Raw genomic sequence first — 18027 nt, 5'->3', positions numbered from 1 at the left:
TTTCTGAAGGAACATTTATCATCACATTACCTCATCCCAGACGTTATTTAAAGATTGAGGGTTTCACAGTTAAATAAGTCTTTTAATATCATCATATCTGTGTTTCACAAGGCAGAACATTGAGCCTTTGTTTTTGTTTTCCATAATGCTTGTGTTTGTCTCTCAATCAATGTGTCATTTCTGAAGAGACAGTCTTGAATATACCATGACAGAATCCTCTTCCAACTAAAGTTTATTGCAATGTAAATACCTCTTATAAAAAATTGCATTCTCTATGAAAGGACAAAGAATGAACTTACTACTTAAAAATTCTGCTTATATAGTTGCAGTGCTTTCCCAGCTATGTATTCAATGAATTCAGCACTGTTTGGGTCTAAGTTGGGAGGAACTTTAATGGTGAAAGTAGGTGAAGTCAGAATATTCACATCTACCATGGTTTCATTTTTACCAGAGGGATCCCCAGGTAACACCTAGAAGAGAACAAATCAGTACTTCAGACACTGCAAACTACTGCGTACTTTCAGTTTTGTTTATACCTACTGTGCCTAATACCTTTAACAAGGAAAAAATAAATAGAAAAATATTTTAAACTTGGCACCTTTCTTTGAATTACTTTATTCTGAAAAAAGTAGTGGGTGTCTGAGTTTATGCCAAAGTTTATTGTAGGTGGTGGGAAGAGCTGACATGGCACTGCAAGACCATATTAAAGAACTGCATGTTAATATTTATATCTATAAAGAGCTTCTGATCTCCTAATGAAAACTTCTGTGTGAGTCGTCCCTCTAATTCTGAGATATAGGTTGTGAGATTGAAGTTATTCATTCCTGTGTGTTTTTCTAAGCTAGATGTAGTTCTGTAGAACTAAGGGCAGACTCAGTTGGGAAAGGGTTCTTAAATATTGCCTGTCCCCTTGCTCCTGATTTTGTGTTTTTTTGGTAGATTGCACAATCATTTTGCATAAATTTTTGTAGTAATAATGGTACCTTGTATTTCTGAATTGGAAGGGAGAACAGGATTTGTCCCTTGCCCAGGAAAATAGATTGAATTTACCTTGGATATCTTATTGTGTGTGAAATACAGTTCATTATTATGTACTTATTGTAATATTGACAGATGCCATTAAAGATATGCAGCTTCCACTGCAATAACCTGCATAACATTTACCTTCTAGGATATATAGGTACAGACATAGACATATAGCTGTATATTCAGTGATCTAATAAGGGTGTGTTACTGACTGGTACAGTGAAATTTATCTGGGAAGGGAATCTGAGGCCAGTCAAAGCTGCCAGTGACAATTTACTCTTATCAGTCAGTGACTCAGGTTAGCCTGTCAACCATCCATCAGAGTAAAAGGATTTAGAGGAAAATAGTTTCTAATCTCTGGAGTTCCATCTCATTGACAGATTAACAAGCCTATATAAAATCAAGATGAGTAGGAACTTCGTGTTGTAAAACCCAAACATTACACATGTACAAACATCTGCAATCCCCAAGAGCATAAGTATGAGCAAAGCGTAGGTTGAAGACAGCACTGTGCAATAGTTCCCTTCAGTAGATAACCCTTACCTTAACTATATTGAAAATGTTTTCTGGTCCGATGGTCATATTGGATAACTCAGACACCCACCCAAATCTTTCTTTCATTTTGTTCAACAAGTAGGAAGTGTCTTCTGTGTGACGCTGAACCACCTGGAGAATCTGCTCATACTGCTCCCCCGAGAGGTTAACCAGCTTAAAGGCTTCATCAAACTTTATATGAAGTTCGGGAACGTTTGGGCAATCTGTTAGAAAAGACAGCCAGCATGAAGCTTATAGGAAAAGAATATGTCTCATACTTCATCTTTTCTATCTAAAGTATGGAAAACTGTAAAAAAGTCTAATGAGGGGGCATGTTTTGGGTTGGTGTTTAAATAATGCTAAAAAAGCCCACCGGTAATTCTTGCTGACTTATTTTGGTAGATTTAGTTTAGGCCCAAAATGACTAAATGGATTAATTATTGTATATGTGATAGTACAGTGACCTGCCAAGTACTTTAAGGTTTATATAATACATAATGGCAGTAGATTTTCTGTTATGCTAAATAAGAACTGGTAGTTTTTGCATACAGCAACTTCTTGATCTCCTTATTATCTTACTATCATATTGTGTTATCAATCCATCCTGAATATGTAGGTTATTGCAAGAAAGCCTGTAATGTATGTTAGGATACCTGTTCAGTGTTAAGGCCTAATATTTATCTAACAATATCTAGACATTAACCTGTGACTAGTATCACCTGCCATGAATTCAGAACCAAAGATTGCTGGTTTTTTCTTTACTAAAATAGGGACTTGAAACCAGAATATTATATTATTCCTATACAAAAATTACCGTGGTGCTGGTTTTGGCTAGGCTAGAGTTAATTTTCTCCACAGTAGGTAGTGTGGGGCTATGTTCTGGATTTGTACTGAAATAGTGTTGATAATACAGGGATGTTTTCATTATTGCTCAGCAGTGCTCACACTTTTCTGCTTCTCACCCCAGCCCACCACTGAGCAGGCTGGGGATGCACAAGAAGTTGGGAGGGGACACAGCTGGGACCCCAACTGACCAAGGGGATATTCCACACCATATGATGTCATGCTCAGCATGTAAAGATGGGGGAAGAAGAAGGAAGGGAGGGCTGTTTACAGTGATGGCGTTTGTCTTCTCAAGTCACTGTTATATGTGATGGAGCCCAGCTTTTCTGGAGATGGCCGAACACCCACCTGCCAGTGGGAAGTGGGGAATTAATTCATTGTGTTGCTTTGCTTGCGTGTGTCACTTTTGCTTTACTTATTAAACTGTTTTCATCTCAAACAGTGAGTTTCATCACTTTTACTGTTCTGATTCTCTCCTTTCTCCCACTGGGGTTGGGGGCATGGAGAGGGGTGAGCGAGTGGCTGTGTGGTGCTTAGTGGCTGGCTGGGATTACACCATGACGACCGTGGACAAATTCAATTTATTCTCTTTAAATAGGACTGTTAAAGGACACCCTTAGGCTGATAGTATGAAAGTACAGTAACCACAGATACAAACTGGTACAAAAAGATATTTTTAGTGAGATGGAAGTTGTCCGATATTCCTTTCAAAACGTGTAATTGAATCATTAATACTTGCTACGCTGGAGATACTCTGAAGACATTTGGGTTTAAGCATATTCTGTGGCTGTTAATACCTAAATAATTCTGGAAATAGAGATGTATTATGCTGTAGCAGAAGTCCTGAGAGCAGTTCTAGGTGACACAGTGATTTTTTTCCAGGTGCCTGTGGAGAGTGCATGCCAGAGCTTTGCCATCCCCTTACATACTGTCAGGCACTCCCCTTTTTGTCCTTCACACCAGCCCAGTTTGCTGACATGGTTCAAGAAAGAATAATTACAGGCTCTTCAGCACTTGCTTTCCTGGTGAGAAGCTGAATGCTACCTGATGTTACCTCTGGTTGTCTGCAGGAGAAGCAAGTCTTGAGCTTCTCGCTTTCTGCTCAACACTTCTGCACCCAGGCAGGGCCGATTACTGCCTGGCCTCTTGCTACTCTTTTGGATAGCAACTCTGACAAAATATATAGGTATTTTTGTCACAGAGTGTAGAACTTCTCTTTGGACCTCCAGCGGTATGTTAACAACTGAGTTATACTGACACTCTGTGGAGACAGTGGGGAAAGGTAACTGAAGTCTGGAACGAGGAATAGTGTTTGTATCTGTAGTTACAATAAAATCTCAGTGACTGAATGTTAATTCCAAAGGTATGGAAACAGCACAGTAGAAAATGACAGCCTCGAAGTCTACAAACCAGTGATCGATGCATACAGAAAAGAATTGGAAAATAGCTATTTACCACGCAAAAGGTTGTCTTGACATTTCTGACATCTCACGTGAAACTGTGGGCATCCAGAGGAGTTCTCCTCAAGCTCCCTGCAAAGAGGCCTCCGGTGCTCTGACACAATTTTTGAGAACATGCCACTTCGCTCAGGATCTAAAATGAAGTCACAGTATTTTTAGACTTAGAGTCTTGATAAGTATAAGTTTGTTACCTGCTCTATGTGTTATAATATAATTTCTTGCTCTAAATCTAAAATATCTGGCATAAATCCCTTCCTCCTGCTCTGCTCTCTCCTGCCCCTCCCCACCCCCCAAATAAATAAATACATAAATAAATAAAACATTGAAAAGTAGAAGTCAGAAGAAGATACAAATTATATTTTCTTTCAATTAATTCATGCCACTGTACTATATTCCCTTATAAAGGCATAGTAGAATATTCCCCACTAATAGCCAAATAATTGCTAATATTATGACACATTATTTCTACAACATGCGAGTTCTGACAAGGTCTTTTTAACCATTAAAAGTCAAGGTGTTTTGTAATCATGTACAGCTAGATGAGAGCACAGTACCAAAGCTTATTTCTGGGGTAACATGGGTCATGATACAGGAAAAATTTTAAAATGCTGTTGTAGAATCACTTAACTTTGTATTTCTTGATGACCATATAATGGTTATGGCATGTGCCCATCAAAGTAATGGCATGAGCTTAGTGTCCTTAGAGATAGGCACCAGGGTGTGTTTGTATTTTGCTTATTTTTCTGTTTGCACTAGTAAGATAGGAAGGATAGGACTTATTTGTATTTTGAAAGCTGACCGTGTTTTTTTCCCTCCATTAAGATTTATCACCTGAAACCACCATTATGGCTAGAATTTTTCTGATCACTGGAAAACCAATTTGCTGGTTTGTGTTTGATTGGCACCCTGCATTTCTGCAGAAGCCTGGAACAGGCCTTGCAGCTGTCTGTTTGAGCTTAATGTCATTGGGCAAGGGCAGGGATATGCCTTGACATCTCACAGAATTACCCTAATTTTTTAGAATTGGTGACATGTCAATATGACATGATACTAATCATATCCTGACAAATGCTGAGATCAGACCTGTCAGCCAGCCTGATAAAAACCTGCATCTGTCATGAATTCAAAAGCTCCTGGGGAACTACTGAAAATGCTTTGAGGATTGCTATGAAAATCAGGCTGTGTAGGACCTTTAAGTCCCCCTGTGACATTTCTTTGAGATTTCTAGGTGATTTTAACCTTTTAATTTAACCAGTAAACTTATCCTTGACCCATGCCTGTATAACAAAAAAAAGCCTCTAGAACTTTTGTACCAAATCTCACACTAACATACCGCAAACTGGATCATTAACCATAGTTTAGCAATCCCAAGGGGGCTGATGTCATTGACAGCACAGTCGATTTTTATTTTCTAACACTTGCCTTTGGTTTGTTCCGGCACATCTCTTCTATTATTTCTGTATTCATCAAATACTTCAGTAATGACCTCACTGACACCTTCAAACACCGTCTTACTGAAATCAAAAACTATCTGTAAAAAGCCAGGTATACCCCAGCCTTTCTGTGAGCTGTTGTTTCTGGTGGTGTCCTCAGGTAAAGCTGCCATGCTGGGAGACTCATTCAAGTCCAGATCAGACATGAAATAAGCCTGAAAAGACTGGTCAAATTCTTTTTGCATCTGCTTGAAAAAAATGAAACTTCTGTCAAATATTGAGCCCATGTCAGATAACAGTTGGCTAAATAAATCTTCCATTTTTACTAGCTGGGTATCCTCTTTCTGAGGCTTTTCGTTAAAGTGGATGTCTTTTCCTTGATCCTCATGAAAAGTAAAAATGAGTGGAGGTATTTTCCTCAAAAAATTTTCAACCTGTGTATAAGAAAGAGATAAGTCAGCTGCCTGATGAGTTATCAGTTTTTCATCTCTCAGGAAAGTAGCTCTAATTTTTTTATTTCAAATACCTGTAGAAACAATGCACTCTTAGTAACTGCAATCATGGCATATTGTCCAAAATAATTTAAGACACTAGAGTCTAAAGAGTGAAAGTACATCCAGTCTAAATCATTAGCTCCAAAAGAGATCTGGAGTAAAAGTGTTGCCAATGGGCCTTCAGTCTGTGGAGGCTCAAAGGTAGTATTGGTGTTTAGGTTTCTTCCAACAACTGGACTTTATCAAGGAAACATTTCTGTGGTACTTATGTGCAGTGTAGGGAACAGGAGGCAATTGTTCTCTCTGTGACCTGCCCTCTTTCACCAATGGCCAAGTCCTTATGTCCTTGTGAGAACTGAAACCCATTGCAATCACTGAAGCAGTGGCTCCACGTCCATGGTTTGATGGTGGAAGAGACCGAGTGCTGGCTTTGCTTTGCCGAGTTCCCAGTCCCTGGCCTCACCAACTGGTTCCCTGCTCTGTGCGTTAATGCTCTACCTTCATCTGAGCAGATGCAGTGTTTTGTGGAGCTACACTTTGTGGCGTAGAAAACTGGTAAGGTTTAAGAAGCATTCCACCGAACACATCCACATACATATACATATTTTTTTAAATTCAGATCGGCTTCTTGACCTAATCAATAGCACAGCTCAGAAGAAAGATGCATTGTGAATGGCACTGCAGAGACAGCCAAAGCCAGTACTGCCCCTGCTGCTTCTGTGCCACCAGCACAGCTATCATCTTTGCCCCCTTTTTTTAAAAAAGATTCATGTCACAACATGTTTCTCACCTCAAATGCTTAAAAAAAAACCATATAGATCACTGAGGAAGTTACCAAGAGGGTTAGAGATAGTGTCAATGCAGTATATAACTTTTACTGCCATTATTTCAACCTTGCATCCACAGACTTCTCAAAGTCCAAGAGGTGCACTTGAGATATCCAATAGTCAAACTTCAAAAGCCAATAGTCTTAATATCTTCCACATTTATACCCGACTAATTTTAAGAATACGCACAAATGTTAAACACCTTTGCTCTAAAGCTTGTAACTTCTGACACACACCATGTTTCATTTTTAAGTTACCATATTTTTCAGTGCCTAGGGATGTGAAAGCTAGGTAATCTGGCTAGAATTTCAGTAGCAGTAATTGGGCAGTTTTGGTTGTTAAGCTGTACTTAAAGAATATGCTCAAATAAAAAAAAATTATTACAATTTTGTTAAATCTTGTAATAATAATGTACCAGCCAGGAAAGCATATTTTCTTTCTGGTAGAATTAGGGAATCTCCTTTGCTGACAGTCTCCTCTGTTAAACAGTTAAGCATTTTAAAGCTATTTTGTTACTTAAAGAATAAATCAAAATAAGCATGGGAAAGAATGATGTTGCATAAGTAGGTGATTTTTTTTCCCCATGGAATTTTTCTGACTATATCTACACTTTTAACTCTCCTATTTTCAAAGGGACCATAAGAATCTATGTGGTATTTTTCACAAACAGTTATTGAACATCTTAATGCAAATTTTACTGTGAGAGAAAACACTGTGTATCTGGAGTGATTGCGCTGGAGTCAGGAGAATAATCAATGTTGATGGAGTCACACCAGGGTGCAACTCATTTTGGCTCAGCGTTCAATGAATCTAACTGCATGTAATCTCTGTCATGTAACTGCACATTTCCACACCCTCCAAATCAAATTAATTTTAGTAACCTGATACAACTGGCAGAGCTGATATTCAGAATATAAGATGTGCTGTTTCTAACACTGTTAGGTGAATTCAGGAGCATTTCCCAGATACAAAATTTCTTCCTACCTTTCTTCTAAATGTTGACAAACCACGTTTGCAAGTTGTATAAAATCTCATACAGTTGCTTTCTAAACAAGATTCACATTCATCCCATGAATTTTTCAAGGATACTTGACATTGTCTTTCTTCTTCTTCTAATCTTTCCTTTACTTCATCCATAAGTCGCAAGGCTTGCTAAGTAAGAAAAAAGATTCAGCTGAGGGAAATTTTCAGATTAATATATGAAATGCTTATACCAGTGTTGATTGCTCATTTTGAGTATCTATGGTTCATTTTTTTGCTAATTCCTAACCATTAGGGTAGGTTATCTTCTTGGCTGCAGTCACATATGGAGGGAACTGAAAACTGAAAAACTTTTTCCTATAGGGTTTTCTGATGACGTTATCTCAGAGGGCACAGCCTACAAAACCAGACAGATCTCTAAAGTCTACCTGGATCTTTGAGGTTATGAAAAAAATCACACGTCTTTCTGTGCAAGATGCATTCAACCTCTCACAGGGTCATGTGCTCAACTCAGATATTTTTTCTCCATGTTGTATCTGCAGCATTCATCTGTTCCACAAATAGCCTTTTTGTTGCTTTGCTCTGTTCTTTCATGAGGCTAGGTCCTTGTCATACATAAATTCTTTTTCTTATGCAGAAATATGTAAAACTATAGCATTCGCCCTGGCTGGAATTGTACTAATCAAAAGCCTGCTCTTCTGGAAGCGTGAGGCATTCCTTTTATACTGAAGGGAAATAAGATGCATTTTACAACGCTGCTTCTATTTACTGCATCATTCTTCATCAGGTAGAGCACAGAGCTGAGCAGATCAGAAGCAGCATTTTAGAATAGGCTTGGCAGTGGAAAGACAGGTAGATTGCACATCATGAATTTCTTTCTGCAAGTACCAGAAATGTTAACAGTTTAGGTTTCCAAACAATGTTCCAGGTTGTTCCTAAGTATGACAGAAACCTTTTTAAGTGGTCACTTTTAATTTTTTTCTGGCAGTGTTTTAATAGGGAAAAGGCTCACAGAAAGCTTCTGTAGAATGTGCTTAGTAGAGACAGTAACTGCGGTATTCATAGCCTAATTATTTTCTGATCTTTCTTATATATTTATTCACTATTTTATGAACTCTTGCTGTGGATGTGAGTTCTGTGTAAATGAAATCATCCAGTAAGAACTAACAACAGCGTAAAGAATGGGAGTGTACTCGTGTTCCTAAAGATGTTAGAAAGCTGTCAGGTACTTTTTGACTTACTGATATGAATAGTTTTAACTAACTACCAGATGTTGGGCCAGGAAGGAATTTTCTTTCAAGTTCACCAAAAGCAATAGCTAGGATCTTTGTATTTTTAAAAAAATATACAGTAATCTCTGTTTCTCAGGATGATCTGAGCACATGGCTCTGAGTGTAGGCATTGTGCTAGGACACTGGAAATTCTCCTGATCCACTGTACTTTCTCTATTATAATTTGTGGCTTTGATATTTTTCTGAAGGTCTGGAGTTTGCAAAGCAAGCTGGTAAACATCTTGCATCCTGAGGTGTATAAAGACATGTGAGGCAGAGATGCTGGACCTCCTGCATGAAACACCTTTAGACAGCTCCTTGCAGTTGCCTTGGTCTGCATTCAGCGAAGCAGGAGATTTTGAGAAATGAGCAGTAAGTTCCATACTTTATTCAACACATTGCTGTTGCAGCAGCTCTGACTTCTGGATGTTAAAAGACTCTAATTGTCTCTCCAAAGTAATGTTTGAGTTACATACAGCATTTAATGTCTCCTTTTACTGCAGAAAGAACTTCTCTATTTCTACATGATGGTCACCATCAGCTTGACTGTGCTGAGGCTCCCAATTGCAGAATAAAATGTAAGAACTCAAATCTCAAGGAAGGTGGTGTCAGATGACATGTTTTACCTTACGTCTAGAATCGGCTGAGAGAAGGTAACTTGCTAACTTGTGGTAACTCAGCTGTATTTTCTCCAGTGCTCTCTCTCTTATTTTCGTTTTAGAAATAGCTTAGGCATTCAGCCACAAGGAAAAATTAACAAGATGTCACTTGGTTAGAAAGCTGTATTTCTAAGGAAATATGGAAACTTTTCACCTCTAGCTTTTTAAAGAACCACGTAATCTGGAAGAGGCACCAGTGAGGCAGGCGGTGCCCTTCCTTATTCCAGCGCAGTCTGAAAGCTTCATGCAGGCGTGAAGCCTTAGTCTGCCAGGGCCCTGCCAGCAGGCTAGCTCTTTCTTAAGAAATCAGCAAATATAAACTAATGTTTTAAATTCTTCTGAAATGTGAACATCCAGGTTACTCATAGCCTAAGAAAGGATGTCTGTTGGGCCCGCTCCAGCTTCCAGGAAACAGGCAGCGAAAACCTGGATAGAGGTTCCATGAGAGTTTTCTTCCACTAGTGAGAGAAAGGAACAGAAGCAAAAATTTCCTATTGGTCCTGGCTTTGCTATGTGACCACATAAAGAGGGATATGCTGCTCAGAGTGTACATACAATGTGGTTTACATTCTTCCCAGAAAAGGGAAGACACCAAGGGATCCCTTCTGGGTTACTGATTGGGCTAAGCACAATGGCATGCCATACCACTTCCAGGAGGAAGGCTAAATACATGTACAATCTGTCTCATCTTTGATTTAAAATATCAACAACTTAACAAAAACACAGACAAAAAAAAAGAACAACAGATGCACTTCAATTACCTGTTTTTCTTCACTGCTCTTCTTCAAGGTCTTCATCAGATCTATGTGCTTATCTTCATTTTTTTCCATCATAACTTTCATCTGCTTAATACCAATCAAAGCTTTCTTTACTTCTTCATCTACATACTTCTCTCCAACTTCAGACAATACTAGAAAAAGTCAAATTACACAGTGACTTAATCAGACTTTAACACTAGCAGAAACTGTCATGCACTGACGACGAAGAAGAATGAAACAGCTGTATCTTTTCTTACGGTTGTACAGTCAAATTCTTGGGCTAGTGAAGACTGAGATAATTTTCATCAGATAAGAATCTGGCCCACAGCCTTTGCTAGTGATCAACTGTGTGGAATTCAAGGTATATACCTGGCTATCCTACTTCTGATCACTGAATCTCTGAATAGTTGAGTCCAAGCCTCCTTCTCAAAGCAGGGTCAACTAGAGCAGGTTGCTTGGGACCTCATCCTGAGTTTTTGATATCTCCAAGGATTATTTATATTTTTCCTAATGACGTAACCTATATATTTATCTTTGATCTGAAACCACGCTGTGACAAATTCCCTTTATGTTTTGAAAATGAGGATTGCAGGTGCCTTCAACACACTTTCCTAAAAATACATTCTCTAGGCTTCCTGTGAAGTAATGACCATAGTTTTGGTATTTTGTGTTTTGATGACAGCCCAGGTTGGCCCACACATTGTACCTTGAAGCTCTTCATGATTACCTATCCTTTATCTGTGTTTATTGCCTTTGCAGAAATAACCTGAGTATCACTGGAACTATACAAAGTAAAGAACACATCACTCTGAGACTGCCAAAAACACAAGTCAGTCATTTCTTCCTTTACATCTTTCTTCCCCTCCCCAAACTTTGTTGTTGTTGTTGTTGTTATTCTTACAGCAATATTATTCATGTAGACTGACACAAAGGAATATTTCATGGCTAATTCTCTTGGGATTCCTGTCCACAAAATAAAACCATGCTTAAAGGTATCTGCAGAATAGCTATTTTTTTCTAAATTATTTAATTTCAATTATTTGTAATAGCCATCTTTTCCAGCAAAGCATATACTTGTAGAATAAACATTTTCAAAGATTATTTAAACAAATAAAATAATTCAAAATCTGTTGGACTGAATTTTGGGTTCTTTTTATATCCTAATGATCTATGAGGGACCAAAGAACTTATGAAAAAGCTGTAAATAATTTTTTTGCAAGGGGATACTTATCTGCCGATCCCTTTACTTTCTCATCTCAGTTGTTCGTATCTCTCCATTGTGCGTGTGTGGCTGCATGTAGTCAGCTATATGGTGGTTTCTAAGCTCCATACATGAAAGCAAATCCTCTTGATGCCAGCGAGTATGGAAGTCAAAATGCACCAGGAGACTGGAGACCTGGGCTGAGGGGCTTCTAGCACACCCCTGGGAGCAAAAACATACGTACACTTCAGGTTTTCCCGGAGATTCATTTCCTCCTGCCTTGTCGGTGCACACTGATGACCCTTCAGCCATAGCACGTACATTATAAATAACCAAGAGGACTTCATGTTCTTTCTGTTAAAGAAGCAGGATGGTGCAGTTAAATGTAAGCATCTTCATGGTGCTCAGATGCCTAGGTGTAATGTTTACTAAGTATTATACAAGTCCTATTAGTTTTGATATTAACTGCGGTTCCTGAGATCCTTAATATGCACTTAATGCTACTGTTAATGAAAACACATGAGTAAGAAGCCTGACCTCATTTGCAATTATCTGTTCAGACTAAATTAATTCCACTGAATTTGCACAGTGGTGTAACAGAATCAGGACGTATATATATATACACACATATATACATAAAACTGGAAGCTTATTATACAGTTCTGTCTGTCTTTTCTACCTTGTGAAACACAGTAGCTACTGATCTCCTACTATGTTCTTAGTTCATATTATAAATGCATCCATGCTAAACATTATTGCCAAATTTTAAAAGGGAGATTTCTAGAACGTTCTTCGCTTTCTTGTCTCCAAACATGCAATTCCTTTCATTGTAATTCAGGGTAGTACTTAAAACAGCAGACACAATAATAGGTGTTCCAATAAATTGGCAATTCGATCAGTTTTGTAAACAAACATATCAGCATTTGAAAGAAATTCCTACAAAATAAGAGGGAAAGAAATGCCATTTGCTTTATTTCCCTCCCAAGAGCACTCAGAAGAGAAAAGCTGATTTTTCAGAAACCATGCAACTGCACTTTATAGTTCTCATCTGATTAAGTGAACACAGTATTTGAGTGCCTTCTTGTTAGCCAGCATAGCCTTGTTGGAGATGCAGTTATCAGCTGCGTATGTGAATTAAGAGCCTGGATTTATTTATAGCCTGTATTTACTTCTATAGTTACTTACATATTGTACCTTTACATCTCTAGTGAAAGACCAATTAACTTTGCAAAGAAATACAAACTCGTTACCAAAGAAAAGTAAAAGAAAACCCAACATATTTACCATTAATACTGAAACACCTCCTCTGCAAAATTGCTCTCTGCTTCAGGAATGGGTCGGGCTGTGTTCTGATCTAATTGCCGGAGTGTCAGGGATTTTGCCATGTTCTACTTATCTGATGAGAAGGTACTTAATCCTATTAAGGGGACATTTTGTCATTAGGCTGGAGGATTTTCTGTGTAGGGGACTTCACGCTCATTTCTGTGGGTGAAGCCACTAGAGGGAGCGTTGGGCAAAATTGCATAATTTCATGTAATTTGGATCTGCTATTTTTCTGTAGTCAGTAGCCTTTCGTTTTACAAGCTATTCTATCATCCTGCATTTTACCTTAGGAGACATCTGCGGCTTATGTTCTTAGTGAAATTGTTACAATTAGTTTGCTAAAAATAGCTTCCAACATTTAATCTTTGCTATAAAAAACACTGGATTATGCAGTGGCCTTCTCTGCATACCTTCTGAAGATATAGAAATTGAAAAAAAAATCAGAAATCCACATGCAGGCTGGCATGTGAATAAAGTCTGAAATAAGATGATAAGCAAATTTTGGCATTTTGTACATCATGACACTTGCTCATGTTTTGGAGGTTTGCCTTCTTAATGACTTTCTTCAGTTAATCCATGTGTGCGAAATATGTCTGGGATCTGACCAGCAAGAAGTTTGGGATACTTTCAAATGAGATATTTGAATACTAACAGATGCTTGATATAAAATATGGACAAATATTGTTAGCAAGTCACATCCTACCTTGTGATATTCAGCAATAATACTCCCTGAGGTCAAAGAGGAGATGGGGAAAGTAGATATCTGTAGCTCATGGTCTGTAACAGCAGTTTTAAAACATCTCATTCTTTTTTATTTACATTATAGTTAATAAAAGCCAAATGAAGATTGATGGTTAAGATCTAGCATGATTAATGCTGCTTAGGTGAGAGATTTGAGGGTTTTATTTTTAAACGTAAAATTGGGAAAAGTGGAGAACCTATTAGCTCTAACAGGAACTGCAAGTCCTTCATTTGGGTTAAAAATTAAGATCGCTCCACTCTTATTTTCTGAAAGTGATGGATGGGAGGGGAATATGTATTTTGTTTTCATAGATGTTAGGGAATAGACTTCCTCAGAGCTTCTCTAACATATATATGAATTTCTGGCTCACTGAAATGCTGCTAACTCCTTGACCAAGACTCATCGCTACACAAAACTTTTCAAGTTCTCTTTTGTGTTGATACCAAGCAAGCATCCTTGCAGACTTCGCAATGCCCTGACTGGACTGACTGCTGCGCAACCCTGGGGCTTGGGCTGAAGTAGAAGAGGCTGTCTCTCTGGGCCTCATGCTTGGCTCAGGAGAAAGTAAATGGAAAATACATTTACACAGAGGAAGAAAATCTATTATAGACACTTGTGAAATGTGTGTTATCAGCCTACACACATAACTAATCCCAGCAAAGACTTTTTTGCTGCGAGGGTTTGTCCCCTCATTTTTGGCATTTATCTTTGCCTCTGGCACAGATTCCCACCACTTATTTTCAGAATTGCCCATCATCTGAGGGTCTCTGTGGCTCCCTGGTCAAACACACTCTTGCACCTTGCAGAATCAGTCCCTGAGGGAAGTCTGTACTGAAGCTAATGCTGAGACATGGAGCCCTGCTGGGTGTCAGGCTCTTTTGCTCAATTCAGTTGATTGTGAACATTGCAAAGTGTGTTGCATTGTCTTAGATGTTATTCCTCACATTTCGTTATAATCACTATGTAACCACATGGGAATAGACATTATTTTATCTATCTATTAACTTTTACAAAACCACTGTATCCTAGTTCTTTGCTCACTCTGGAGATCTTTTCCTCTCTCATTTCCATTTTGAATTTATTTAAACAAAAATCTCACCAATTATGCCATCGATTTCATATCAAATATTCACTCTCTTTTAACATTCCAAATCTGATTTGTAGTGACCTATTGCAGAGAGCTTCAATTTTTACCTCAGCTGCCATGTTCAACAGTTCCCTTTTAATATTTTATTTTCCTCTGAATTTGAGTGCTTCAATCCATTATAGTGTACTGTGTCATGACATTGTACTGACATGTTCATTTTTTCACAGTCTAATACAAGCAGATGATTCACTGCTCACTGGTGCTGTTGCAAGTGATGAGGTACCCTTCTAATATCGAATCATACTGGATACAGTCTGAAGAAGCTCTTGTGAGCAAGTTGTAGAAAGTGTCTTTTTACCCTCCCCAACCGTTATTCTAGTGCTGCTATATTTTAATTGAAAATCATAAGTATATATTGGAAAAAAAAAAAAAAAAAAAGAAGTAGCTTGAAAAGGGATTTCAGTAAAAATAGGATCTTTGCATGATACTGATGAATCAAAACATAAATAATTGTAAAGATGCTGATAGACACTAAACTTGAACCTGGCTGAACTCAAGCAATGAGACTTGTAGCTGCTTTGTGGAGTTTCCTTCTGTCCTGTTGAATGACCTCCACAAATGTATAGCATTTTTTCACAATGTACTGTGGCTTCTCCCTTTTTGTTGATCCATTCCACCTGGCAGGATTAAGCATCAAGAAATATGCTGGAATGGAATTTCCTGTATTATACATCAGCTATAGGATTTTGTTCCAGTCGTATATTTACACAATTATTTGCTGTTTGGAAGAGTTGTTTCCTACTATGCATCTTCACATTTCTTTCTGAGTCAGACCAGTCATAAAATGATCAGGCTGAAAACACTTGTACATATTTATGAACAATATGAGTCATGCAAAGTGCTACATATTGACATTAAATCTCTCCGTACCTTCATGAAATAGTCCCCAGTTCTACAGAATCTTAATTAACTTTATTTGTAAGCACACCATTAGTTCCACTGTTTTCAATTGAAATTAAATCCTAGTGGGGGTTTATGGTGTAATTACATGGCTAATCTAAAGCATGCACAAAGCTTTGCTAACAGTTAGTATAGGTTTTAAGGCTATGGAATTGAACCTTTGTTGTGTGAAGTCTGTTTTGTTTAGTGTTTAATCCTTTCTAGTACTTCAGGAGCCCCTGTGTGGTTTCCTAGAAGCCAAGGCTCCTTCTTTAGCCCAGAGAAAGAGGAAAGCTCCTGAGATGCTCTCATTCATGCTGGAAGGTCTCAGACTAAGGAGCTGAGGCTACCCTAAGTTAGATAGCTAAGGTTAGTCTAAGCTACACATCTTGCAAAAACACCAGCTCAGGCCCCATAGCAGCACAGATCTGTTAGCATGAGAGGATCCCAAAATTCACTTGCCCTGTTTGGAGGAGGGTCAGGCAGTTACCAGGTCAGGACTCTACACTGTGCTGAGCACGATCATGAAACCAGCTGAAGGCATGAAATCAGCCTGTGTAACTTAGAGCACCACACTAAGATTTAACGTGGCTTTATTTGGAACTATTAAGCTACAGCTTTTGAGGTCAGCAAGACCATCTTCACAAGGCTTAATATGCTTTAAAATGTGTGAGACTTTTCTCTTTTCTTTTTGCTTGTTTATCCGTGGATGCTCAGGATGACTATCAGGTGTTGAAAAGAATCTTCCACTTCACTGATTTTTTTTTTTTTTTTCCCAAGCCCTCCAAGGCTTTGACATGAAGTTCTAAATACCAGTCCCAGCAGCAACATGACAACAGTTGTTCACAGAGGTATGCAAAGTTTCTTCATACCTTATCCAGAGACATTGCAGAAGGGACCTGTTGTGATACTGAACACTGTATTTGGGAGGACCAATCTATAATGTAAAGGAATTCAATTAATTTTAAGGATCAGAGAGTGAAAACCTTAGAGTTGAATGTAAGACAATACAAAGGTGAAACCTAAAAATTATGCAGTTGCCATCAGAATTTGTGCTTAGGATATAAGCTGACTATTGAACTTGGAGTTGCAGTATTACTGATGTTATGTTATCAGCAGGAGATATCAAAGTCAATGCAAGGATAACAAAACTAGTTAGAAGTAATTTATTGTAAAGCTATGAAGCAAATCTGCATGGTACAGTTACACAAACAGACTTCAGGAAGCATTTAATATTAAAATGCTGAAGTTTTGAACCAGATGTTTTGCAAGGATTTAGTTTCAATCTTCCTTAGGAACATTAAAACAAAAAAGTTTTATTGCATGCAGACATGTATTATATCAGCTTTCAGCCTACAACTGGAAGGAATAGGGTTCCTTGTGCATTTTCGTCTGGTTTGCTTAAGCATTTTCTTTGTCATATTCAGCTGTGTATCAGCTAGTTAAGAGTGGTGGCTTATTGGAAACAACTCCGGAGTTTAATGAACTTAAGATGACTGAGTTATCAATATGTAGTTTGTGAGGTGCTGAACAGCTCTTGAAGATGCTGCTACCTGCCCTAATTTGCTGCTTTTTTTGAGAAATAATTGAAAGCATTCAGGATAAGGCCTTGATCATCAATGAAGAAACTGGAAATTGCATTGGTGGGGAACAAGCCTCTGGCTGGTAATGTGGCCTCTTGCTTCTGCTGCATTGAAAGTGAATCCTGCTCCAGTGCCGGCGGGACAGCAAGCCCAGAGAAGGATGTCTGAAGAGAAAGCTTCCTCAATATAGCAGAAAACAGGACACACGCAGTCCCCTTGCTTGCAGTAGCATGGAAGTGGAAGAAGCAAAGCTGGAATGCTGCCTGAAGCTGACTTTTTCTCCATTTCAGATATCAGGGACAATTTCTAAGATGAGCTTTACTGCAATTAGAATTAATGACTTCATGCTTCTAAGAGTTCTCACTTAATTACCGTCACACTTGTTTTTACAGCTGTCCTTTTACATAACTTGCACACTGCCCCATGTGTTTGCCTCAGTACTCAAAGCTTTAAAGCGCTGTGAAAAAACAACAGCATTAGTTACGGAGACCTGACAAATGGGAGGAGAATAAAAATAAAAACTGAGTTCAGAGCAACTGAGGATTAGAAATGAGGAAAAAAAAAAGGCAGGCAGAAAGGGAAATGTAGGAATATAACCCTTTAAATCCTTTTTTTGTTCCTCCTGTTTCCTTCTGCTCTGGTAACTAAACCATTTTGGCAAAGACTGGGGGATTTGCCCACACTTCAAGTTGCTTAATACATTTGCAGGCACTGTGAAATACTGGGCACTGAGAAAAGAATTACGGGACTTCTCAGTCCAGATTTGTGTGTGCACAGCGTGTGCACCCCAGCTAGTGAGTGATCTAGGTTTTCTTTGTAGCCAAAGAAGAGCTCTAGGCTAAGATGCAATTTAAATGACCTGTTGT

The 18027-nt window shown here is 38.4% G+C and overlaps 1 protein-coding gene across 1 annotated transcript; it reads right to left on the bottom strand.

Annotated features, from left to right (window-relative positions):
* Positions 1 to 302: 302 nt before the first annotated feature.
* CLUL1 (clusterin like 1) lies at positions 303 to 11834 on the bottom strand (the record flags this gene model as incomplete). The annotated part of the gene is made up of 7 exons (XM_080364322.1): positions 303 to 470; positions 1570 to 1784; positions 3859 to 3996; positions 5286 to 5730; positions 7602 to 7769; positions 10290 to 10438; positions 11732 to 11834. 7 exons carry the CDS (start codon positions 11832 to 11834, stop codon positions 303 to 305), a joined length of 1386 nt encoding a protein of 461 aa, XP_080220448.1.
* Between the last annotated feature and the right edge of the window lie 6193 nt (positions 11835 to 18027).

Source organism: Nesoenas mayeri (genome assembly GCF_963082525.1).
Source record: "Nesoenas mayeri genome assembly, chromosome: 2".
NCBI classification, from domain to species: domain Eukaryota; kingdom Metazoa; phylum Chordata; class Aves; order Columbiformes; family Columbidae; genus Nesoenas; species Nesoenas mayeri.
This window is presented reverse-complemented; position numbering and strand designations above follow the sequence as displayed.